This window comes from Enoplosus armatus, chromosome 24, assembly GCF_043641665.1.
Source record: "Enoplosus armatus isolate fEnoArm2 chromosome 24, fEnoArm2.hap1, whole genome shotgun sequence".
NCBI classification, from domain to species: Eukaryota; Metazoa; Chordata; class Actinopteri; order Centrarchiformes; family Enoplosidae; genus Enoplosus; species Enoplosus armatus.
In genome coordinates, this window is record NC_092203.1 from 2,823,096 (window position 1) to 2,847,366 (window position 24,271).

Consider the following 24,271-nt stretch of genomic DNA (forward strand, 5'->3'; position numbering starts at 1 on the left):
AAAGTACTCTAACTCCGCTCTACCGGCAAACGCGGTAATTCAAAACGAGCATAAAAAAAAAACTCACTCACCCTGATTGGCTAATTTATGCCAGCACTTGGACAGGCACGTAGAATCAAGCTAGCGATAATTAACCAACAGGCAACAGGAAAATTGGTGGCTGTGCTTTCAAAATAAAAGTTAAACAGACACTTTTGTTAATGAATGACAACTTGCGTGCCCCAAATAACAACATTTTGGATATTTACTCTGGCTAGATCTCTTATTAATCAGACACTTTATTTTAACCGGTGTAATCTCTGAAACATTGCAACATGTTAGTTGCTAAAGCTTTTATTTTTTAAGTCATGACAGGAAGTTGTTTTATTGTGTAGACCGACGTACTTGACAGGAAGTACACCAGGGACCCTCACATTTGCTGGTTGTCTTTATAATCTAGAGTGGTGTGGTTGCCCTAGATGACATCTGGCGTCTTTGAGCTTTGTCGCCGTTTATCACAAACTCTGTGGTTTGGTGTCTCAAGAAACGAGTATTTGTCTTAAATTAGACGTTACACAATGAACTCGACAGTGACTTTTCGCAGGTAAAACAAGCTAGCTTAGCTAGCCAGCACGGCGGGCGAAACCAAACAATTGCGGTTCTCTCGCAGTTGAGAAGCAAAGAGCTCGAACAGAAGTGTCCGCGTGTCCGGTGGGTCCTGATAGTTCCTCCGCTCTTTTTTCGGCATCTTGTCCGTAGTGACTTCAAATGGCTTTGGTAACAGCGTTAAGAAGGCTGGCTCACGTTAGGTTACGAGAATATTCGCGGAGGACGGCGGCAGTAACTTCGGGTGCCTGGCTGACGGGTCGGAGAACTTTTACCACCGGCACACAGTTTCTGTGGTAGGTAACTTTAATTACTTAACTTACAGAGCAAATACCCTCAACCTGGCTTTATAATGTCGTCTCTGTCTTATACGGACAGGGCCGCCGCAAGCCAAACTCCATTCAGAAAACATGACATTTCTTATCCGCACACGCCTGGCAGAATATCGGGTAGAAACGAACGAAGGGCCTTTTCCTATTATATCAATTATCATTTTCTTTGCTAAGGTTCAGTTCTTTATATAAGACGTGTGTGTAGGGGACACCATGCAGTTTTTCGTTTCGACTAGTGCAGTGTTTGCTCCCACAGATGAGCCCATACTAGTCACCATGTAAGCCAGTGGCGAAAAAGCAGCGAGACCAATAGGTTAATAAACCTGGAGGTTTAACTGAAACGAACTGCTGCTTGATTTGGCCTAAATTTACACTGAATGTCTAAGCGGCTGGCATGGTTGCCAGGAAGTTTTAATGTATGTTGCACCGTCAAAGTGTCACATTTGTGAATGGAGTTTGGCTTGAAATGTTTTTCCAAGATTAATTCTCTAGTGTTTCAACAAAACCAACAAAAATGACTTGCAGGAGTAATGGTAAGTTGAAATAAGCTGATCAGGTTTGGGTTTTCATGAAAATCTAAAATTGTGTGACTTCAATGTGTGGAAACTAGTGTTTGTGGATGCCACAAAATGGCAACCTCACAGTGTTTGTTTGTAGCGTTATCTTCTCAGTAAAGGCGGATTGAGCCTTGGATGAGGCTAAAAGCTCCACAAGGCCGAAGTCATCCATCTTTCTGTTCAGGTACAAGGCTTTGCTCAAGGCTAGGCCTCCCAGGGCCCAACAACTTTTGAATTGCATAGGAACTGCTCAAGGTTTGGCCTAAAACCAGTTGACACTGTCCTTGTGTGTGTGTCCACATCAGACAGGCATTGCAGGCCCTGACCCTCCCAAAAACAATGATTCTATTATTACTACTATTATTCTACTATTTTTCAAAAATCCTCTTGGGTGGTCACATTTTCATGCAGTTATTACGTTGACTGCTTTTGTCTGAAAAGGTCATGTAGTGCAGGAGAGGGTATGGAGTTGGGTTTGATAACTGACATATTTTCTAAAGAGGATTATACAGGGTCCTGAGGTCACTGGGTTGAGTATGGCCAGGGAAATAGGTGGTCTGAGTGTCAGGGGATTTCACAAACGGGAATAGTGTCTACTTGAATGCATTATATAATAATATATTGATTTATAGAAAGAAATGGAGTTAATGGACTCTGCAGCCTTTTGTAATAGTTTTTGGTCGTCTTAAATCACAATGTTATATGGTATTTAACAGGGCAAGTTAAGCAATGGTAAGTTACAACTGTTATATATACACATTCTTATGCCTGTTTATGTGATAAAAGAAAATAAATCATTTGCAGGCCTCACAGGTAACAATGTTCACTGTCTGTGGTTTTCCTGACGTGTTTGGAGGCATTACTGGTCTCTGTCTGCTAATTTGGACTCTGGCTTACTTTGAAGAAATGATCCTGTAGAAAGAGCTCAACCATAGAAACAACTCCTTTAATCCTTTAAGTTTCCTGCACATTGTGATTTAGTTGGACACGCACACTGGATATGTATGTGCAACTTTATTGACTGTTAAAAATGTAATGTAAAAGGTGGTCTTATATGGGAGTAAAGTGTGCTCATTAAATTTGTAATAGTTCAAGCCGTTCTGAGATTTCAAAGTGCTTTGATATCTTTGGTCAACTGAACTGAGTGTAGCGATGAGCTCTGGCCACTAGAGGGCAGTGAAGTGTCAGGCTGTGTGGAGCCTGACGAGTCACTTTGAGGGTACAGTTGACCAATTTGTGTGCAATTTAACAAAAAATATATCCGTTTATTTTACTATGTGAATGAAGTTAGTAAACTAAAACTGTGTTCTTTGTGTGCGTTTCAGGTCTGACAATAAGGTGACGGTCCACTTCATCAACAGAGACGGGGAGAAGATCACAGCCAAGGGGTCGCCCGGAGACTCCCTGCTAGATATTGTCATTAATGAAGACCTCGACTTTGATGGGTTTGGTACATAAGCCCACACACACACACACACACACACACACATTGGTGTGGGATGGCGTCACAGACTGAGATTTAGAAGTCTGGATTGGTGTCATCGGCAGCCTCTCTTTCCTCTCGTCGCCCATGTTTTTCTGTTTCGCTGGCGTGCTTTGACCTGTCTTAACAAGCCGAACAGCAGGATTCATAGCACATAGCAGAGTGTCTGCAACTGAGCTGAATCTCACCTATCAGATAAAGTTCTAAAAGTGTGTGTGTGTGTGTGTGTGTGTTGCTTCAGGAGCGTGCGAGGGAACCCTGGCGTGCTCCACGTGCCACCTGATCTTCGACGAGGACGTCTACAAGAACCTGGGGCCGGTCACAGACGAGGAGATGGACATGCTAGACTTAGCCTACGGCCTGACTGACACGTAAGGACGTTTAGTGGTGGGATTATATCGACCACAACTGTAATTTTATTTGTATAGAAATTCTTAACATCTCTCAGTGGCAGCACGTTATTCAAATGTCATTTGGCACCGAGGAAATGGCTATCAGGCTTTTGTTACACAGACAATACTTAATTGGATTATTCATTGTTGAATTCGTTTTTTCTACGGAATGTGCTGATAAGAATAATAAGAGGGACGGTGCACTGCATGATGCTGATGAGATTTGCCAGTTAATCAGCGAGGGACAGAGGAGCAAGTCGCACCAGCATCAGCTTAACTTGCAGTCAACAGCAGGCCGTAAACACAGCATTGACATATTATCACCTTTATAACAACATTAGAAAAACCTCGTGTGCTTCAGCTTTCGAAAGGAGAGTCGTGGTATTTCAAAGCTGCTGTGATCAATGTTTTTATATCAACTAATTACATAATTGTTGATCAAATTAATGTTATGTTTAAACATTTAAGCTAGTTTGGATCAAACGGTTCACCTTTTATGAATTATACTGATGCAAAAGGTGAAGATATGTCAATGTTGTGTAACAGTGAGATCAAAGTAACGCTGGATTACATGCTGCATCGTTTCCTGTCTCCCCCTCATGCGCGTGGAGGCAATTTGAATCCAGCGCAGTAATGGCGGACTCCGCCACGAACAATGAAACCTACTATGGAGTTGATTACAGAATGTAAATAAATGTAATGCCTGTTGCTGACAATTAAGACGGTGAGTGAATTCTCCTCTTTTTCTCCCCACAGATCTCGTCTGGGTTGCCAGATCTGTCTGACGAAGTCTCTGGAGGGTATGGTGGCCCGGGTTCCAGAGAGCGTAGCCGACATCCGACAGAGCAAAGACGGATCCTCTTAACCGGGAACCCGTGGCTGCAGACAGCGCGGTTGTTGCCCGGTCAGCACACGTGTGCACGGGGGCGATGGTAGGTATAAATCAGTCCGCTCTGCTGAAAACCTTCCAAGTCGCTGACAACTAGAGCCAGCTCTCAATAACCAGGACTGAAGAATACAGGACTTGGACTCAAATTAAGACAGAATCATTTTTTATAGAAAGTAAAACTACACTAGGCAAACTTTTTATAGTGAAAGTCTCTGTAACCTTTTAGAGGACCCTGCTGCCCTCGTGTGAGGAATCAAAGTATAAAGAAATATAAACTCTTAAAGACAAACCTATAATATAATAAATCTGTTAATCAACTCTGATTTAAGGTTTGTCTATTTTTAATCATGAAAAATGTTACTTTTATTTGTCGCTATGGACGATAAGTTTACAGCAAACACCGGGATTCTTGGCTCAGATGTTCATTTATTAACACTCAGTTTTCTCTTTGATGATCTCAGAAAGTACCTTTTGCTTTTCTTGTAACTGTGACTGAATCTGCACACTTTTGGCTGAGGGGGCTACAGCTTTTGAAATTCCCTCTCTTGGTGTGTACATTCAGTCATATTCACTGGTGAAGGAAAAGGTACACGGCTGATTGCAGCCTGTGACTGAAATGTTTGCGAACCAATGCAACTAACAGTTCTCAACGCCTTAGATATTGTGCTGAACCCCCCCCCCCCCCCAAATATTTTATTTTATTCTACACATGTATACCCCTACTGTTGTTGGTTTGATTGAATCCTTCATGTAACCATCTAATATCATCATGTGATTGTACATAGCTAGAACACACATATATATATATCTGTGTATAGAGTGAAAAAGAATGTAATAAAAAAAAATCACCTTTCTAATGGCGTGTTGAACTGTCAGTTTTATTTTCATTTTATTTATGTTCTATTTGAAATTAATATGGCATATCCTGCTCAAAATGACAAATCTGATAATCCTATTAAAACCTTGTATAACCCCCCCACAAATGTAAACCAATAATCCGATTTTCACTCGTAGGTCCTTTTTATTTGCAAATGCAGATTGTTTGGCTTATTAACACAGCGTATGAATACATATATATTTATAGAAAGGAGGCATAGACAGTAAAATAAAGCAACAGCCTTGCGGCCTACTGGAGCTGCATAAAATATAAAGCTGTAAAAACATAAATGTACCATTTTTTTCCCCCGTGGAGGGATTTTATTTACAGAATAGAAACATTGGGACAGGATGCGCGGGATTAATTCAAAGGAATACAGGCTTGTGTGAAAACCACATTATTGGCAACAAACAGGAAACAAGGATCGATTGTGCGACTGCGTGAATGTGCCGGAACACACGTAATGTTGAGTGCTAATGCAGACTTACAAAAACAGTTCATGACCAAATACTTCAAGAGCAAAGACTCACTGCAGCCAGCAAAACTGGATCAGTGTTTGGTAAAGTCTAATCATAGTCCACACTTTAGTTGGCAAAAAGCAGCACGAACATCACTGTTTTTTAAATTTCCATGAAAAGTGTAAATAGCGAATAGTCACCTGACCGTAATCTACAAACCTCAACTAAATGTGAAACTTATTCAAGTTAAGAAGCTAACAGTTACATGATGTGATGGTTCTGATTCGAAAATATAATCTTGATTGTATAAGCCTTTATGTAAGCTGCTCAGTAGTACAGTTCTAGGCAAAGTCAGTGTGTACCCAGGCTGCATTTACACTACAGGCCAAGTTAGAAAAAGCCCCAACATATTTTCTAATTATGTTCATATTCAAATATTGTATTTTATGACGTACCAATGCAGGAAAACAGTGTAAAAAGTAGCTTTTAACATACTAATAGAAGCTATCAGTGTTGAGCACAGTCTTTAACCATTTCTTAGCTGCGCCTTAGCCGTCATGCTCGTAAAGTTCTAAGAATACCACCAAATATGCAAAATAGTTTTGTTTGAGCTAAAGTTAGTCATTAATCTTCATGATGGAAGAAGGCAACACCAGGTGGTTTTAATTGGCAGGTTTCAACTTTGGCCTGATAAATACTTAAAAAAAACAAATAAAACAACGACATTCCTTAAGCAAAACCCACGGATTGAACTTGGTTTCATTATGCATTTGATACCAAAATGGTCCATCTGCTGAGACTGTGATAAACTGTGATATTGTGTCAATATAAATAAGCGTACAAAGCAGTATTGAGGACATTCAAGCAAAAACATTCCCTTGATGGCAATAAGCGCTAGGCAGAGTTTAAAATGTACTTCTTTTTGGACTTATTAGTGTACCTAGTCGTGTGAGAAACTACCACAGCAAACGAATTAATTTCAAGTTCTGTTGCAGCCAAAATGTATCATGTATCATAACTCATCATTTTCTTCTCAGGTCGAAGCCAGCAGCGGAGTCATGTGTCTCCAGTGTCGGTTGGAGTTTAGTTGATGCGCGTTGTTGCATTTATCTGATCTGGTTTTGCTCCACGTTACAGTCAGACGTAGGATTCTTCAGCAAACAGAAGCTGGTCGAAGTCTGGTTCCGCCGCGGGGTCGCTGCATCTCTTCAGCCACTCCCTGCGGCTCTCCACCAGGGCGAGCGCCACCTGCTGGCTGCTCTGGGGGTTGCTGCGCGGGTGAGAGGAGAAGTAGTCCCTCACTGCTTTGGTGGCTAAGGGGGAGAGGCAGAAACGGGCCTCCGGTGTCCCTCCCTGTGAATCCACCTCAGTAACCTTCAGTCCTGGGTCGCTGGGCAGCCTCGCCCGCGTGAGGGCGGCGGTTCGGTCCGCGACCTGCCGTCCAGGTTCCGACACCCGGCGCTGGTAGAGCCTGGCGTGGCACTCCTCCTCCACGGAGCGAGACTTTCTTTGCTTGAAGAGGGAGAGTGACGGCCCACTCTGCTTGTAGAATAAAGATGGCGGCGGCTTCTTCAGCTCGCTTGCTTCACTTTCTGCTGCGTGTCTGAGGTCGGCGGTGCCCCCTCCGGCGGCGGCAGCACGGCTGAGCTGCCTGGCAGTTTGCGGGGAGTCTGAGGAATGAAACCAGGGGGATTTGGGAAATTGGAGACTCCCTGTAGAGCGGTGGTGGGAAGGAGGGCTGGATGAGTCCTGTTTAAGATGTCTGAGCTTGTGGGGCTCCTGGCCAGGCCTGCTCCTTACATGGCCCCCTCCTCCTCCTCCTGCATCTTTTGAGGCTCTGCAGGATGGTTTAGGCTTGGGTTGGCTGCTGAAGATTGGCTTTCCTCCGCCCCTTTCGCCTGCTTTTCCTTTGCCAAGTGTGAGTGACTTCTCAGTGGATCCCCCCTGTTTGTGGAAACATATACAGTGCATTGACAATGATTCAGAGCATTTCAAGTACATCTCATGACCTGGGTAACTCTCAGCGATGTTACAACAAGTGTCATATTTTACGGGTTATGGTATAGTATGGTTCTAGGATGGTATCTGATATAGATTTGGATGGGCTCCCACATTTTTCTCTGGCCGTTGACCCCCTTTTTTCCGTCAATGCCTGGAGTTCCCTCGTGGTTTTGGTGTTTTAGTTTTTGGTCTGGCGTTATCTGCTTCTGAGGTTCCCTGTTATTTGAAAATACTCACTTCTTGTTCCCACAGCCCAGCCATGTGATGGATTCCCAGTGGATTGCCTCTGGTGGTCCCCGTTGTGTAAGTAGTGTCGTGGTCTAAAGGCAGGGTTGGATTTTAATCATCCATTGGCTTTGAGTGCCCCACAGACGTGCTGCACTTCCTCCTGTTCTCACCACTGATCTTGTGTTGTAAGAGGTGATTACAGTTTATATTGAGGTATCCATTTGTGGGGGATTTTCCTGTCACACTTAACTTGAACGCAGGTGTCTAGGACCGCAGCTTACCGCCCTGTTCCCGCTCTAAAAAATAAAAAGGTCTAAGAGCTTTTATGTACCTTTTTATTTAAAGCTACAGTAGGTAATATAATTGAGTTATAATTTTGGCCATTGCATGTCACTAATAATATTTAAGTAAAGGGTTCTTTTAAAAAAGTGTGTGCCTGCGCACCTGCCCCCCCTTTTTGTATTTATTTTTTTAAAAACTGGACCCGGTCTGAATCAAACAACTAATCAGAGTATTATTGTGTTCTGTCTCTTGATTCCTCCCTTCCAGCTGTTCCGAATCACACTCCAATCCAGAGGTTGGAGCTGCCATTCCTCCACCGTTGTTTTACCCGAGTCAGACATAACGAGCCGGGCGCCCTACAGTCAACCTTTGTAACTGAGCAGCCGATCGCATCGCTCATCGCTAACCTTGCCGTGAACTTAAGCTACATGTCGCCTGCAGTAACGTTATTTTGCCACAGTTATATCTAAATAACGTAGCAATGTTAGAGCTACATGGTTGCTGTAGTTAGAGCATGCTAGTGTCCATGTCAATATAGTATTGTTAGACTAATAGAAATAATGTTACTTTAATAGCAGAGAGTAAAGATAGAGGTTTATTGTTAGCAGAGGTCACAATACATTTGTAAGGATTGCTAGGTTACATAGAAAGGCTAAATAGGCTATAGCTCTGATTTGGCAAGCTTTTACCATAAAATAATATTTACCGAGTGAAACGGTGCCACAGCGAGCCTAGCTGCTCCTTCTGTGTTTTTTTTAACGGCAGCTTTTTATGTGCATTTCCGCCACCTTCTTGGATTGGAGTGTGAATCAGAACAGTTGGAAGAGAGGAATCGAGGCACAGACCCCCTTATTTGTACACAGTTGGCTAGTCATGTGTTAGCTAACTGAGTATTTACTTTAAAACAAAAAACCAACTTGAGCCAGTTTGAATCAAACAACCAATCACAGACACACCTTTTTTAAAGGAAACCTTTATTGTTAGTGATGTGCAATGATATCACCCGCTGTAACTTTAAGTCTTCTGCCGTTGGGTACAGCTTTTTCCAGAGGTCATTGGAGATGACTTCTTTCTCCTTCCACTTGTTTGGGATCGCTTTAAGTCTTGCTGTGTTGGATCCAACTTAAGTGTAATATGTGTTGTTATCCCTTCGAAGCGCTTGAGCTTCATACGTCACGGTATCCATCCCAACTATTATAGCTGTTGTAGCTGCGATGGATACTGTGACATATGAAAGTCGAGCTGAAATCCCTCTGAGTGATAGCAACATTTATATTACACTTAATGTGGCTCTAACGCAGAAAAACACGCTTGATCCTAAATGAGTGGATTGAGAAAGCAGTTATCTCCTATGTCCTCTGAAGGAAGTTGTATCTGATAACGGAAGACTGGCCCAAGTTTCATGGGCTGGCAAAGGTACATAAACAGAGGTCTCTGAGACTTGCGCTATCCAGCATTGGTAGTATTCAGTGGGCTAAATTCCTTTCCGGTGTCATATTATCATATTAAGAACAATGGGTATTTTATCCAAAAGACCAAAGACTCAGAAGCGCTCTGTCACTTAGCTGCAGTCCAATAACCATTAGTGCTTCCTCAGCCGGGATGCCAATAAACAGTCCTTCGACATCAAAAGACACCAGTCTAACACCTTTCCCAGTTGTAGCTAACCTGCACGTGGAATATTTTGAACAGCCCCCACCTGACATCTGGTACAAGGACGACACTAACCCACACATCAGCAAGACGGTAAGCTGCTGTTCATAGACACACGCAAAGTGTGATGGGAAGATAAAGACCAGTGTACAGGAGAGTCTTTCTCACAGATAGATACCTCAACTGTCACCACCATTCCTACACAGAGCAGAATATGTAGTCCGTGAGTAAGAGGAGGGGGACAGTCCAAGCCAACAGGAATGGACGTTTAAGGGACCAGAGTGGGACCACCACGTAACATTACCAGCTACCCGGACACTTTGCTTCATGTCATTTCTGTGTCAGAATTAAAATCTTTTACAAAAAGATGATTGAAGTTAATTATGAATTAGTGTAACTATATAGTTACACAATGCCGGACACCTCAGTCTCCTCCCTCTTGGTTCACCTGAGGCCCTAAAATGTGAATTTTGTGGGCGTCCCAGTACAGCGGACTGCTGCTGGAACATTAAATAATGAGGTCCTTTCTTAATGTAAGACACTGAATCCTCGGGTCTCAGTCCACTCTCTTTTTCCCCTCTACTAATCATCTGCCTAAATTTGATTGAATAATAAAAGACGGTCACGTAGCTAATAAGCTTGGGCACGAGAAACTGGAATAAAGGCAGTTCAGATATTTATAGCTGCTTCTCATAACGGTTCATTCATGTTCCCTCCATGATGAATTGACTACTGTAAAGATTATTTTTTGGGCATTTTGCCCCTTGAACGTATAATGACAGTTGAGAGAGACAGCAAAGGGGAGTTACAGGGTGCCCACTGCTTAAATGTTGTTGAGTGATGGATCCTCATGAAATGGAGTTTTGAAGGCCAAAAGGGTCAAGACCACAAAGAGACACTGGTTTTGCGTTTGTCTGTTTGACTGGTCCTGTAGCTCAGCATGTGAGGAGACTGCTTGGGAGCTCTGTGGTTGAGGGTTTGATCCTTACGACAGTCTGTGAGTTTTGAAGTCCAATGTCCAAAGGAAAGAGTTAAAACCACGAAGAGAATAGGACAAAGTGTCTGCTCCGACAGCTCAGTGTGTAGGGTGAGCGCTTTGTGGTGCTGAGGTCGGGAGTTTGAGTCTTACGTGTGTCAGTGAATTTTAAAGTCCAATCCCCAAAATGTAAAGATAAATACGCCCGGAGAAGTGGTACAAATGTGAAAGGGACATGGTGTAGTGGGTCTGTTGGTGTCTGTCAAGTACCAGCATGTGTGTTCGAAGCCCACTTGTCCCTGGAGCAATCACATCGCGGTGGGTGGGTGAGAGGGGCTGATATATCCCTCCGGGTGTTTCAACCAATGGAAACTGGGGGTTATGAAAGGGAAAACAAATTCTGACAGAGGTTTTGTGCGTTGCGGTGCGTTGCGGTGCGTTGCGGTGCGTTGCGTTGCGGTGCAGGGCAGGGCGCCCTGCAACTAGCGCCCTGCAACTAGCGCCCTGCAACTAGCGCCCTGCAACTAGCGCCCTGCAACTAGCGCCCTGCAACTAGCGCCCTGCAACCAGCCACAAAAGCCCTGCTACTAGCGCCCTGCAACTAGCGCCCTGCAACTAGCGCCCTGCAACTAGCGCCCTGCTACTAGCGCCCTGCAACCAGCCACAAAAGCCCTGCAACTAGCGCCCTGCTACTAGCGCCCTGCAACTAGCGCCCTGCAACTAGCGCCCTGCAACTAGCGCCCTGCAACTAGCGCCCTGCAACTAGCGCCCTGCAACTAGCGCCCTGCAACTAGCGCCCTGCAACCAGCCACAAAAGCCCTGCAACTAGCGCCCTGCTACTAGCGCCCTGCTACTAGCGCCCTGCAACTAGCGCCCTGCAACTAGCGCCCTGCAACTAGCGCCCTGCAACTAGCGCCCTGCAACTAGCGCCCTGCAACCAGCCACAAAAGCCCTGCAACTAGCGCCCTGCTACTAGCGCCCTGCAACTAGCGCCCTGCAACTAGCGCCCTGCAACTAGCGCCCTGCTACTAGCGCCCTGCTACTAGCGCCCTGCAACTAGCGCCCTGCAACTAGCGCCCTGCAACTAGCGCCCTGCTACTAGCGCCCTGCAACTAGCGCCCTGCAACTAGCGCCCTGCTACTAGCGCCCTGCAACTAGCGCCCTGCTACTAGCGCCCTGCAACTAGCGCCCTGCTACTAGCGCCCTGCAACCAGCCACAAAAGCCCTGCAACTAGCGCCCTGCTACTAGCGCCCTGCAACTAGCGCCCTGCAACTAGCGCCCTGCAACTAGCGCCCTGCTACTAGCGCCCTGCAACTAGCGCCCTGCAACCAGCCACAAAAGCCCTGCTACTAGCGCCCTGCTACTAGCGCCCTGCAACCAGCCACAAAAGCCCTGCTACTAGCGCCCTGCAACTAGCGCCCTGCAACTAGCGCCCTGCTACTAGCCTCTTCCCTTGTGTAAAGCAGCTTGTTTGAGCTCATTAGCTCAGTCTACCCAAAATGTAAGGATAAATACGCCCAGAGAACTAGTAAAAATGTGAAGGGGACATGGTGTAGTGTAGTCTGTTGGTGTCTGTCAAGTACCAGCATGTGTGTTCGAATCCCACTTGTCTCTGGATCACTTACTAACTGCTTTTTCACTAGTGTCTCCCTTGTGGATCTATGTTGCAAGAACAACAGGGCTGTTCAAGCTTATTAGTTACCTTTTATTATTCAATCAAATGCAAACTCAAACTGTGTTCTAGCATTAACTTCTTTGGCAATTTGAGCTACAGTGGCTCTGTTGGATCGGACCGTCCCATAACCCTGTCGCCGGTTGGACCACTGCACCCCTCAAGACCTGCAGTTTTGGAGATGCCCTTGTCAAACCCTAACTAACCCATTTTTCCATGATGAAGCACACATTTGCTTTCGTCCAGAGTTGCATTCATTTTCCACCAAGATCTTGTATTGATGATGGGAGAGTTGGACCGCTGCGCAAAGTCTTCTCCAGCACATCCCAAAGATTCTCAATGGGGCTGAGGTCTGGACTCTGTGGTGGCCAATCCATGTGTGACAATGATGTCTCATGCTCCCTGAACCCCTGACCCACTCATTCACAATGTGAGCCCAATGAATCCTGGCATTGCCCCCACAGGTTTGTATGGTAGGTAGGCACAAGGCATGATGGGTGCATCACTTCATCCGCCTCTCTTCTTACCCTTATCCAATCTTTCCGATTAGCCTCACTGATCAGTGGTTTTCTTAGGCCTCAGCTGTTTAGTCCCAATCCCTTGAGTTCCCTTCAGTGATCTCCGATCACGATCATCCAAGAGTTTGTTCTGACCACATTTCTTCCTCAAAGATGATGGTTCACCACTATCCTTCCAGGTTTTAATAATGCGTATGACATCATTACTTTATATACATAACTCATATGATCAACCAATTATTAAACTTGTCAATTGGCAAATAACTACCACTAACTGAGATGATTAACTTAAATGATGAACCATAATTTCACTGCTGTAATAAAAAGTATTTACTCACCCCAGTCTTGTCCTCTTCTTCCTTTTCCAAGTTGTCTTGTTGGGTTAGTGACAGCCTCCGGCCTTTCTTCAGCCAGGAGTTTGGGTGGAGGCCTATGCAGCCTTTCAAGGTCCCCCAGTTGAGTGGGTCTTTGAGTGGGGAGCCCTTTGGACAAGTACCCAGGTCTGGATGTCCACCAGAGGTCAAAACAGAGCTCATGGTGGAGGGTTTGGAGGGAACAGTTGAGGAGGAAGAGCTGGAAGGGAGATGTGTCTTGGTTGGGTAAAGCCCCCGTCGGGTCGCCCAGGTGTGGTCGCTGCCGAGGGAGTCGAGAGAGTCCAGGGAGGAGCGGGTCGGTGCAGGGGAGGTGGGGGTAGAGGAGAGGCTGGAGGAGCTCGCTTGCAGAGCTGCGCCCCTCCTGGTCTGACCTTCTTCACCATCACCATCCTCACCAGTGAGTCCATCGGTGCACCCTGAAGCAAACGGCTGAAACTTGCCCACGTACGCTATAGCCGGCTCCGAACGCCGCCGTCTGTGCCGACCATCCAGGGACAGCGAGTCCAGCGTGGAGGAGGTATCCACAGTCGGTGCGTCCTGGCCGGGGCGGGAGAGATCTGGATCTTGTCTCCTGCCTCTGGTTCTCCCCAGTGGGTACAACTTCAGACCACACGGACTCTCAGTTTGGGCCTGCTGCATATCTGGGTCCGTGTCCTGGTCGTAGTCGCTGAATGTGAGGATGGAGTCCAGGCTGCCTTGTAGTGGTTTGGGTTTCAGGTGCCGTCTGCTGCAGAAGCCCGGTGACCCCCCGCTGCTGTTGTCCAACTCGTTCTCTAGACTGTCGTAGGAGGAGTCGGTCAGAGGGTCCAGCCAGGAGTCTAACGGTGCAGAAGGAAAGGGGAGACAGACGCACACTTCATGTAATATTTAACCTTTTAAAGATATACTGAAATAAAAAACACATTTATTAAAAGTAAAACACTCAAATATCGCATTCTATTCCCATTCTTCTTTGCACATCCTCTCAAGCTCAATGAGGTTGGATGGGGAGCGTCGGTGCACAGCGTTGTTGTCCTGTTGGAAGGTTCGCCCCAGTCTGAGGTCCAGAGCGCTCTGGAGCAGGTTTTTGTCAAGGATCTCTCTGGACTTTGCTGCATTCATCTTTCCCTCGATCCTGACTAGTCTCCCAGTTCCTGCCGCTGAAAAAACATCCCCACAGCCATGCTTCGCTGTAGGGATGGTGTTGGCCAGGTGATGAGCGGTGCCTGGTTTCCTCCAGACATGACGCTTGGCATTCAGGCCAAAGAGTTCAATCTTGGTTTCATCAGAACAGAGAATTTTGTGTCTCATGGTCTGATGGAACCGTCTGGCCACGCTACCATAAAGGCCCGATCGGTGGAGTGCTGCAGAGATGGTTGTCATCTCCACAGAGGAACGCTGGAGCTCTGTCAGAGTGACCATTCTTGGTCACCTCCCTGACCAAGGCCCTTCTCCTCTGGGCAGCCAGCTCTAGGAAGAGTCCTGGTGGTTCCAAACTTCTTCCATTTACGAATGATGGAGACCACTGTGCTCTTTGGGACCTTCAATGCTGCACAAATGTTTCTGTACCCTTCCCCAGATCCGTGGGACCTTATATAGACAGGTGTGTGCCTTTCCTTTTCATAGCAAAGGCTGTGAATACTTATGTACATGCGATATTTGAGTGTTTTATTTTTAATAAATTTGCAAAATTGTCTAAAAATCATTTTTCACTTTGTCATTATGGCATCATTATGTAGAATTTTGAGGGGGAAAAAAGAATTTAATCCATTTTGGAATAAGGCTGTAACATAAACTGTGGAAAAAGTGAAGCGGGATGAATACTTTCCGGACGCACTGTATGTAATCCCTCTCCAATAAAAGACTTTAAAAACCTGCATCTCTCTTGACTTGAACAAAACATTCGCGTTTCTGTACCTGATCCCATCTCATCGGTGTTGAGTCTTTGTGGCGGTCCTCCAAACAGGGAGGAGGGATCCTCCCCCAGGATCTGCTGACAGTGTTCAATCATAAACTTCACCAGCTCACAAACCTGCAGCAGACCAGAGGAGGAGAGGGACCTGAGATTTAACTCGTGTAACAAACTGAGCTTCAGTTATAACAGTGTGACCATTGTTATCGCAATTCGCAATGTTCATTGTCCTGAAGTGTCCAAACTTTTCAAGGCTACTTGTGTTACAATGCTTCATAGCCTTTCTGCAAAGCTGCTTTGAGACATTCCTATTAGAAATGCTTGGCACGATTTAGAGGCGTCACAATACACTCGTTAACACAAAGATCTTGTTCCAAAAATAGCAATCAGTTGACAGTTAAACCAGCTCAACATTTGACATGTTCTATGTCAAAATCAGAGATTAGTGGAAGTTGTCCTGATCCCAGGCCAGCAAGGGGTTATGAGGTAAAGCCTGTCTGTATTTTCAGTGTTTCTTATGGCCTGCAGACAAAACGTACAAACTTCTCTTTGTTCCTGAGCTACTGTGGCAGGGCCAGTTCTATTCTAGGAAAAAGGTTGAGGTCCCCTGAGGTTCTCCTCTCTCACCCTCTTAGTCCCTTCTCCCTCCACCTCAGGGCTACCGGGCGCTCCGGGAGGCCAAAGCATGCTGGGAGCGATGCACACTGACAAATTGAAGCTTGTCATCTGGTTCTCGTGGGCGTTGCCCTGGACACCGAGCAGCATGGCCAACAGGTAGCGTAGCAGCAGGGCGTTTTCTTTGGGCAGACGACCAATCATCCTGCAGAAAGACAGGAGAAAATGGTGCATTAGTCTTTAGACAACAAATGCTGCCTCTGGAAAGTCACGACTTGGTATGTGCATGTTACCTCTGTATGTCCTGCACTTGCTCTTCCTCCTCCTCGTCTTCCTCCTCCAGCACGTCCATCCATTCTTCATGCAGCTCACAACACAACAAGCTGCCCGGGATGCTGCGCAAGAAATCCTGAAAACATGCGCAACATCAGGAAATCACACCAAGATGATGTCTGTCTGAAAATGTAGCGCTCACAATAAAAAAAAAAATTGAATGTTTTGGGTCGTTGTCCGTCTGTACTGTGAAGCGCCGTCCAATCAACTTTGCTGCATTTGGCTGAATCTGAGCAGAAAGTATATCCCTATACACTTCAGAATTCATCCGGCTGCTTCTGTCTTCTGTCGCATCATCAATAAACACTAGTGACCCAGTGCCACTGGAAGCCATGGTCCCTTGAAAAAGAGGCGGCTGCATATTAAAGAGCTGTAATTCCTAAACCCTTCCTCCAATTTGGATGTGGATACTCTCAAATTACAGCTGACAGTCTGCACTTTAAGCCCATATTGATTATATAACTGTATCCTGAATATGTTTTCGTAAACAGCTAAAATAACAAAACTTGTGTCACTGTCCAAATATTTCTGGGCCTAACTGTACATCAAAACATTAACTGTATTTCCAGGTTTGTGACAAATATAAATGTTGAGAGATCTGGTGCTGCTGTGTAAAGACGGGACATAGTTTAAGCTCTCCGTCATCCCTGCAGATGATAAGAGATCATAATCCAGATGGCATTAACGAGCCAATCTCCTCTGCTGCGAACAGCTTGTCCTGCTAAGCAGATTCATTTTGTGCTTACAGATGTGGGTCAGTAAGGTAACTAACACAGTGACACGTAAGGGGATGTTTTCAAATCTAACTTGAACTAAAACAGACACACACGCGCGTTCTGTCCCACCTTAAAGACTCCGGCGATGATAAAGACGTGGTCTCTCGTCAGAGGAAGTTGAAACTCTCCGGCGTCCAGAGAGTCCCGCAGCTCCCTGACGGCCCGAGCCCCCGCCGGCCGACGGAAGATCCCCCGCGTCCATGACCCTTCGTGGTACAGGAACGCCAGCATGTCCTGGTGAGGAAGTAACCATTACATTACATTGCTTTCATTTGTTTCTCAGTCTTGAAGCACCAGTGACATCTAGTGGTGAGGTTGAAGATTACAACTGAAAACCCCCTCCACTTTTTGACTCGAGTTTTATATGTTTTTTGTGCAGAAATGGCTGCTATTCTACTATGAAAGACAGTTTGAATGAGGGCTTCAGGTATGAACAAAGGCAGTAAATTCATTGTGCCCACTCACCATGACTGGCTTTGGCAGAGTGTCCTCCACACACACACAGCTGAGCGGCCGGCCGAACAGGCAGCCGCGGGCCGCCCGGGCCAGGGACAGTTCATTCAGGTGCGAGGAGGAGCCGCGCCAGAAGGCCCAGGTGATGAGGGAACGCCTCCTTTTAAATGGCTTCAGGGACAACTCTGAAAAAAGCAACGGTATCCCAGAATGCATCAGCATAAACGCTCAACCTTCTCTTTTCAATTGTTTACTGGCGGATGGTCTCACCTGCAGATCCGTGCAGTGTTTCGGCGGGTCGAGGCTTCATGATGAACTGGCACTGCTTGTACACCTGCAGCTGCTCCACCTGCATGGCCCTCTGTCTGTCCACAGGAGTTGCAGCAGCGTCCCTGAAGCCGCCGCCGCCGCCGCCGCCGCCGCCTCCTCCCTGAGACATGGTGTGTCTCACATGACTCATCTGGATGCTGAAGGGAAACTCATGACCTGAGACAGAGGAGGAGAGGCAGCATCACTCCCTGGAGGCCTGATGTAGTTGCTATAGAACATCAACAGCAGCATAACATCACGTTATTAGCCCGCACACACTCTGCAACATCGCACTCCTCTCTGGGAATGAATGGTACTAGTGTGTCTAAAACAATATCTCACCCCTGTGTCAACGCTTAGAGATGCGCTTTTTTTCTCATGTCATGCCCCCCCCCCCCAAGCCATTTCTCAAACTGGTCTAGACCTCACTCACTGACCAATTAGAGGATAGGGGGTGTTGTCCCTCTTGGATATGACCCACAGCTGGAAGTCTTTCACATTTCCCTGAGCGAAGCAGAGACAGAAGAGAGTCAGGAAAAACAGGACACACGACTCCACGAGGCCTCAAAGAGAGCCTGAAAGAAACAGGCATCTTGTTCTCTGGAGGAATGTGTTTTAGGAAGCTGAGGTGTGACAAAGGACGGTATTCTCTTTCAGTCTTCACATGCTGTGTGTTAATATTATATGCTATGTGGACAAGTCTAATATGTGCTAATATTTAAGTACAGTTGTGCTCATGAGTTTACGTACCCTGGCAGAATTTGTAAAACGGGTACCATTCTTTAATGAAAACGTGAAAGATCAGGCAAAAGGAATTTCTTTTATTTTAAAATGGGATTCAAACTAAACTATGAGGCATCTAAAAAATAAAAAAGCACAATCATTAAATAAAGCATAACAATAGAGAAAATACTGAGATGGTCCCTGTTCAAAAGTTTGCATACCCTTAGTTCTTAATACTGTGTATTGCCCCCTTTAGCATCAATGACAGCTTGTAGCCTTTTGTGATAGTTGTGGATGAGGCCCTTTATTTTCTCTGATGGTAAAGCTGCCCATTCTTCTTGGCCAAAAAGCTTCCAGGTCGTGTAAATTCTTGGGCTGTCTTGCATGAACTGCACGTTTGCGATCTCCCCAAAGTGGCTCCATGATATTGAGGTCAGGAGACTGTGATGGCCACTCCAGAACCTTCACACGAGACAGGATCATTGTCATGTTGGAAAGTCCAAGTGCGTCCCATGAGCAGCTTCTGGGCTGATGAGTGCAAATTGTCCTCCGGTGTTTTCTGATGACATGTTGCATTCATCTTGCCATCAATTTTGACCAAATCCCCTGTGCCGCTCGTGGGTTTTTCTTTGCATCCCGAACAATTTTCCTGGCAGCTGTGGCTGAAATGTTTGCTGGTCTACCTGACTGTGGCTTGGTATCAACAGAACCCCTTATTTTCCACTTTTCTTTTATCAGAGTTTGAACGCTACTGATTGGCGTTCTCAAATGTTTGGACAATATTTCACAAATTCTGCCAGGGTATGTAAACTTATGAGCACAACTGTACATTTTGGCTCATTCACATTTGACCTCAACAGGTTCACAGTGCATAATTAGCCCCATAATGTCAGACTCCCTATGTGTCCCCATTCTCACGACAAACAGGCAGGCACTCACTATGACGCTGAACTGCTGCAGGGCCAGTCGGACCACCTCGTTGGTTGAATCGGAGTTGCTGACGGGGAGCGTCTTGGTCTAATCGGGTGGGGGGGGAGACAGCAGCAGTCATTGACACATATCAACACATACCATCTACACTGGAGGGAAAGAGAGCCAAGACAACAAGTCCAGCCATTTCACTGGTGAACTCACGACTGCAAAAGTGTTGATCCCCTTCCCGTACACTCTCAGAGGAATGGTTTTAGGTTCTTCCCTCTCTTTCTCTTCTTTGATCCGACTGAAGACAAAGCAAAAGAGGAAACGTGAGATTTTTTCCCCTCTCTCTTCTCTCACATGCGGACTCGCTCTATGTTGGCGCACGGCGGCAGCGTTTACCTTTTGAGGAGGGAGAGCCACCTCTCCTTCTGCTCTGCAGAGCTGAGGGGAACACGGAGAGGTCAGTAACGGTTAGTAGGTTTTTGAGGGTTCTAGGAGGAACAGATTTCAATTCTAGGTTGTCCAGGATAAATGACTGTTGAATGCCTGATGTGCTATTCGGTTGCATGCTGGGATATCATTCAGTGCTCATGGCTCATCCTGTCTGCTTTCTGTTCATTTGGCAACATAAATGAAAGTATTAACGTGTGTGTGTGTGTGTTACCTAAACGTCGCAACACAGTTGCAGGTGGGCCAGCCCATGACGAAGCTCCTCTCTGGGTTCGTGCTTCCCTCGCACACCTCGTCCATGCAGCCCGCCGTCCACATCTCACACACACACACCCGGGCCTTCTGCTTGAAGTGGTTGGCTGACCTGGGAACGCAGAGAGAGAGACGTGAACGCGCACACCCACACACACCCTCTAATTTTAACCTTAGACCCAGGCATTAACCTAAATACCCAGTGAAGGACATGAGGAGCAGCCAAAATGTTGCTGAACTGCCCGACACAACGGTAAAAATACAGCCGCACACACACACACACACACTTGTGCTTACTTGGCTTTGGCGATCACCAGTATGTCGTTGAACAGGAACAGGTGTCTGTCCTGAGTCTGCATCCCGGTCTTCAACTGAGCATGTCCGTGCAGAAGAAACGACCTGTCAGAGCCGGCGAGCAAGGACTGGACCAATGGGCAGGTCTCTGGGCACACAGGAACCAGGAAGCTCTCTCTCTCTCTGGGATACAAACAACATGGAGCCAAACATTTTTGAAGGTGTACACTATTAGTTTATCAGAGGGCGGTTTCGAATTCAGGGGCCAGGGATTCTGCAGGTTTCAGAGAGTCAAATCTGAAGTCACAGCAAAAGTACTTGTAATTGATGCTTTTCCCAGGCAACATCTGAACAGGGACCTTTCAAAACGTCTTTATTGTTGGAATTTTTATTTTTGTTTACTAGCTCGAGTCACCATTTAAAGGAATAGTTGGACATTTTCTGAACGTGAATAAGTGCATTTCCCAAAATGTTTCACTATTCCTTTCACCAGTCCAAGTGGGGAGGTGGGAAACAGTGACAATTAGCAAACAACGTGGAGCATGTCCACGAAAGAAAAGAAGTTCGGAAAATATCGTATTAAGCATATCCACACTTGGAGAGAGTACAACAAGGACACACAGGCTGTGTCAACAGGCTCTGAGAGCAGGGGGTGCGGTCGGTGGGTGCTGCTCAGTAAGCTGCCCCACCTCTGAAGGAGCTTTTTAATGAGGTTATTTCTTCTTCACTTTCTCAGTCCATATGTTCAAAGGCAGAGCTATTAATAGACGCCTGATCCTCTGATGAGTCTGGTTACAGAGGGATTATCTTTGCGAGTGGATCCAACACCTCACTCGGGGTTGTGCCTGGGGTGTGAGTGTAAGTGTGTGTGTGTGTGTGTGTGAGTGTGTGTAAGAGAGAGTGTGGCTTCAGGATTGATTTGAGCTGCACCAACATCTTTAAATGCATCTTACGGTACCTGGAGAGAGTCTTGGACCTGGTGAGAGCCTTGGTGATGACCAGGGACGGGGCGGATTGGCGGCGATAACTCTGAGACTTCATCCGCTAAAGGAGACAAAGAGAGGCGATACAAATCAAAATATTGTATTTTAAAACACAGGTATGGCATTTACTTATCCAGGGTGTAACAGAAAGTTGCCTAAACTCATATTACATTTGTTTGGTAGGAAATAATACATCAAAAGGAACATTTTTCTGAAAATAGGATTATTTTTTGTACAGTATTTGGCTCTCCATCACCAGGTTACTTTTCCAAACCTCCAATTCAGTGTCAGAGCCTCTTCTCGCTCTCATGTCTCACTCAAATGTCTAATAACACATAAATCAACCGTAAAACAATCCTAATGAAACCATTTACTTCCATACTGCTAAAAAAAAAAAAAAGAAAAAAAAAAAAAAGCTCAAATTCCACAAAGAGAAGTGGTTACTTCATGTTGTGTTTACACTTTCCTCACCTGTTACATAAGCACCCCAATGTCCAACACATTCATCACATCCCTGGGACGGACGGTGGCCTCCAAAAGGGACAGGAGGAGAATTTAAACACAGAGGAATGTCGGCGCGTGAAGGTCAGCCAGGTGACAGCAGTGTGCATTGGCTTCAGTGCCATGACACTCCTGACCTCTCTCACACTGCAGCTACTCAGTGAAAGCCAGCTGGACAGCCTGCATTTTGACTCAGTATGTTAAAGTGTTAACATTGTGTCTGCCATATATCATATACATCAAAGTCTTTTCCGTTGAAGTGAAATAAGGCCAGACAAAAGCACTTTACTTTTGAATTAATCCGCTGCTCCCTTTGCTCCGCGCCTCACCAGCTGCTGCCATATTGAGATCCCATTTTTCCTCTGCTGGATCTCATTATCCCCATGAGGATCATTAAAGTTTCATTTAATCTAATTGTAAAAGGATTTGGGAGTGTGAGGCAGGTGACAAACAACCATTACATAAGCACAGTTATTCCACTGTATGTCCTGTTGACGCACAGTGGCGTGGTCGTCTCGTGGTTATTAAGTTTGGTTTGTTATTCTTATTATTTTTGTTGTTTTAGACGTGTTGTTTATTTGATTTATCTTTATTAGCAGCCTAATGTGAATAAGTGAAGTACATCTATCGGTCTCTCTGTACATTTTAGAAATGTTATTGGTGGAAGCGCTGATGGAGGAAGCAGGCACAGGTGTCCTGAGTGTCCCGAGTCCATTTATTGTTTTATGATCGGTTTAAAGAAGCAACGTGATTTAGTTATTGCTTGACTTTTAATTTGCACGTGTGCCTTCTTTTCAGCTTTTCACCTGACTCAACTGACAGAAAAGACTTTAAACGGAACCTGCTGACCACTGATTCCTTCTGTGCTCGTCTCCAATAAGCCAAAATCCAGTGCCTTCCTCATCTGCTGTTTTCTATAAAGCACTTTGTAACTATATGTCAATAAAGCTTATTGCATTATTTGAACTGAATGCTAACATCAGCATGCTCACGGTGACGACGCTAACAAGCTGACTGTTCACCAAGCGTGTTGGCATGCTAATATTTGCTAATTGGCACTAAATACAAAAGGGGAGGCTCACAACTAAAGGCATCAGCAAGCTTCTTTATAAGCTAGTGTGGAAGAAAGGAAACAGAAGACCTGCACAACTGTCAAACTTTCTAAAGCTGTTGATCAACCAGTTGCCTTTATTCTTTCACTGCTTTCCAAATTGGGATCATGAGACAAGCTAAAGTCCCTCCAGAATATGACATACCAATTATAAAGAATCACACTCGTAGTTAATCGGGGATCCCTTCAATCGTTTTCTGGGCCTCACAGTTGTATTATCATATCATTTTCTGTCGCCCACCAACTGACATCAGTCACCAATTTGTCTGTAGTCCAAAAAAAGCAAAAAATCAAACACACACTCGGTGAGAAAAGATCATTCGCCCTCCATCCCATAACCTTAGTGCACGTGTACGCACTCTTGACATTTCACAGTGTAATGTCATTGATTTAACAGGGCCACACGGGGGGGGCGAAACATTCCTCACACTGAAGCCCAGACGTGACAATGTTACCTTTCACTCCCCAAAAAAAAAACACGAGCTAACGTGGAGATATGGGTTTCATGCTCGGAAAACGAACCTTGTATTACAACGCAAAGCAGCTTAAGAGGGAACGTCCACACTGTGTGTTACTGCCAGCAGGTGCCGCAGCTCTGAAAGCTGACACTGCAACTGCCACTGTGTTTCCTCGTGCTGTCAAAAGGTGTCACAGGACCAGCAGGGGGTCAACGGCAGGATGGATCCACCATGTCTGCATCTTGTGGAATCACGCAGGATTTTACTCATTACCTGTTTAATGAACTGCTATGTTACGTTACCCAGCATGCATTATGTGCTCATACACCAGTAACAGGTGCTTAATGAGTTCCACTTGTATCAACACAAATAGCTGCTTAAACATGTGGCCTATTAATTGATTATACTGCTTATAAATGCTAATGGGGAGGGGGATAAATAAAATGTTACCACACTGGGAAATAAGAAATAACTTTAGATGATAAAAATAGTTTAGTTTTGTTATGTTAATTGAATTATTAGCTATTATTAGCACTGTTTAACTGGAGCATTACTAATTAGTTTGTACTTAACAAGCGCCTTAATTGCCGGTGGTGTTAATCCAGCCCCTTCACCACTATAATATCCCTATTGTTCCTGGTGGTACACCATCACCCCGACACTGTCTGTGTGGAGGCGCACTCAGGTTAAAGTTAATTAAAAAGAACTTTTCCTTTACCTTTTAAGAACCAGGTTTTGACGTGAACACACGTGGCAAACATACCCGTTTGTTTTCCGGCTGTCCCCCGCCCCGGCTCAGGCTGTCCTGTTGCTGCTGCGGAGACATGTCCTCCATCCAGCCTCCAGGCGCCCTGCGGCTCACTGTCCGACCGTCCTCGGGTGATGCAGCGGAGGCAGAAATCCCATTAGTAAGCGCCGTCTCCGGA

At 45.6% G+C, this 24,271-nt stretch overlaps 2 protein-coding genes across 2 annotated transcripts; one reads left to right on the forward strand and one right to left on the reverse strand.

Annotated features, from left to right (window-relative positions):
• Positions 1 to 661: 661 nt before the first annotated feature.
• Positions 662 to 5,094, forward strand: LOC139306770 (adrenodoxin-like). Its single transcript, XM_070930722.1, has 4 exons — positions 662 to 881; positions 2,800 to 2,924; positions 3,199 to 3,328; positions 4,106 to 5,094. The coding sequence occupies exons 1-4, from the start codon at positions 748 to 750 to the stop codon at positions 4,212 to 4,214; spliced, it is 498 nt and encodes a 165-aa protein (XP_070786823.1). The 5' UTR covers positions 662 to 747; the 3' UTR covers positions 4,215 to 5,094.
• A 1,049-nt stretch (positions 5,095 to 6,143) lies between these two features.
• LOC139306981 (rho GTPase-activating protein 20-like) lies at positions 6,144 to 24,237 on the reverse strand. The gene is made up of 17 exons (XM_070930942.1): positions 24,109 to 24,237; positions 21,251 to 21,336; positions 20,296 to 20,469; positions 19,961 to 20,110; positions 19,696 to 19,737; positions 19,513 to 19,597; positions 19,318 to 19,395; positions 18,093 to 18,159; positions 17,617 to 17,832; positions 17,359 to 17,531; positions 16,963 to 17,127; positions 16,078 to 16,193; positions 15,797 to 15,989; positions 15,175 to 15,289; positions 14,235 to 14,621; positions 13,243 to 14,096; positions 6,144 to 7,517 (listed from the first exon to the last, which is right to left on the reverse strand). Exons 1-17 carry the CDS (start codon positions 24,178 to 24,180, stop codon positions 6,711 to 6,713), a joined length of 3,780 nt encoding a protein of 1,259 aa, XP_070787043.1. The 5' UTR covers positions 24,181 to 24,237; the 3' UTR covers positions 6,144 to 6,710.
• Positions 24,238 to 24,271: the final 34 nt, after the last annotated feature.

Bases quoted from the DNA above. Each gene is read 5' to 3' on its own strand.
- LOC139306770 (XM_070930722.1), top strand. From the start codon at position 748: ATGGCTTTGGTAACAGCGTTAAGAAGGCTGGCTCACGTTAGGTTACGA. The intron at 882-2,799 runs GTAGGTAACTTT...TGTGCGTTTCAG, and splicing joins ACCGGCACACAGTTTCTGTG to GTCTGACAATAAGGTGACGG. The intron at 2,925-3,198 runs GTACATAAGCCC...GTGTTGCTTCAG, and splicing joins CCTCGACTTTGATGGGTTTG to GAGCGTGCGAGGGAACCCTG.
- LOC139306981 (XM_070930942.1), bottom strand. From the start codon at position 24,180: ATGGAGGACATGTCTCCGCAGCAGCAACAGGACAGCCTGAGCCGGGGC. The intron at 19,598-19,695 runs GTAAACGCTGCC...CTTTGTCTTCAG, and splicing joins TGGCTCTCCCTCCTCAAAAG to TCGGATCAAAGAAGAGAAAG. The intron at 15,990-16,077 runs GTAACATGCACA...GTCTTTCTGCAG, and splicing joins CAAGTGCAGGACATACAGAG to GATGATTGGTCGTCTGCCCA.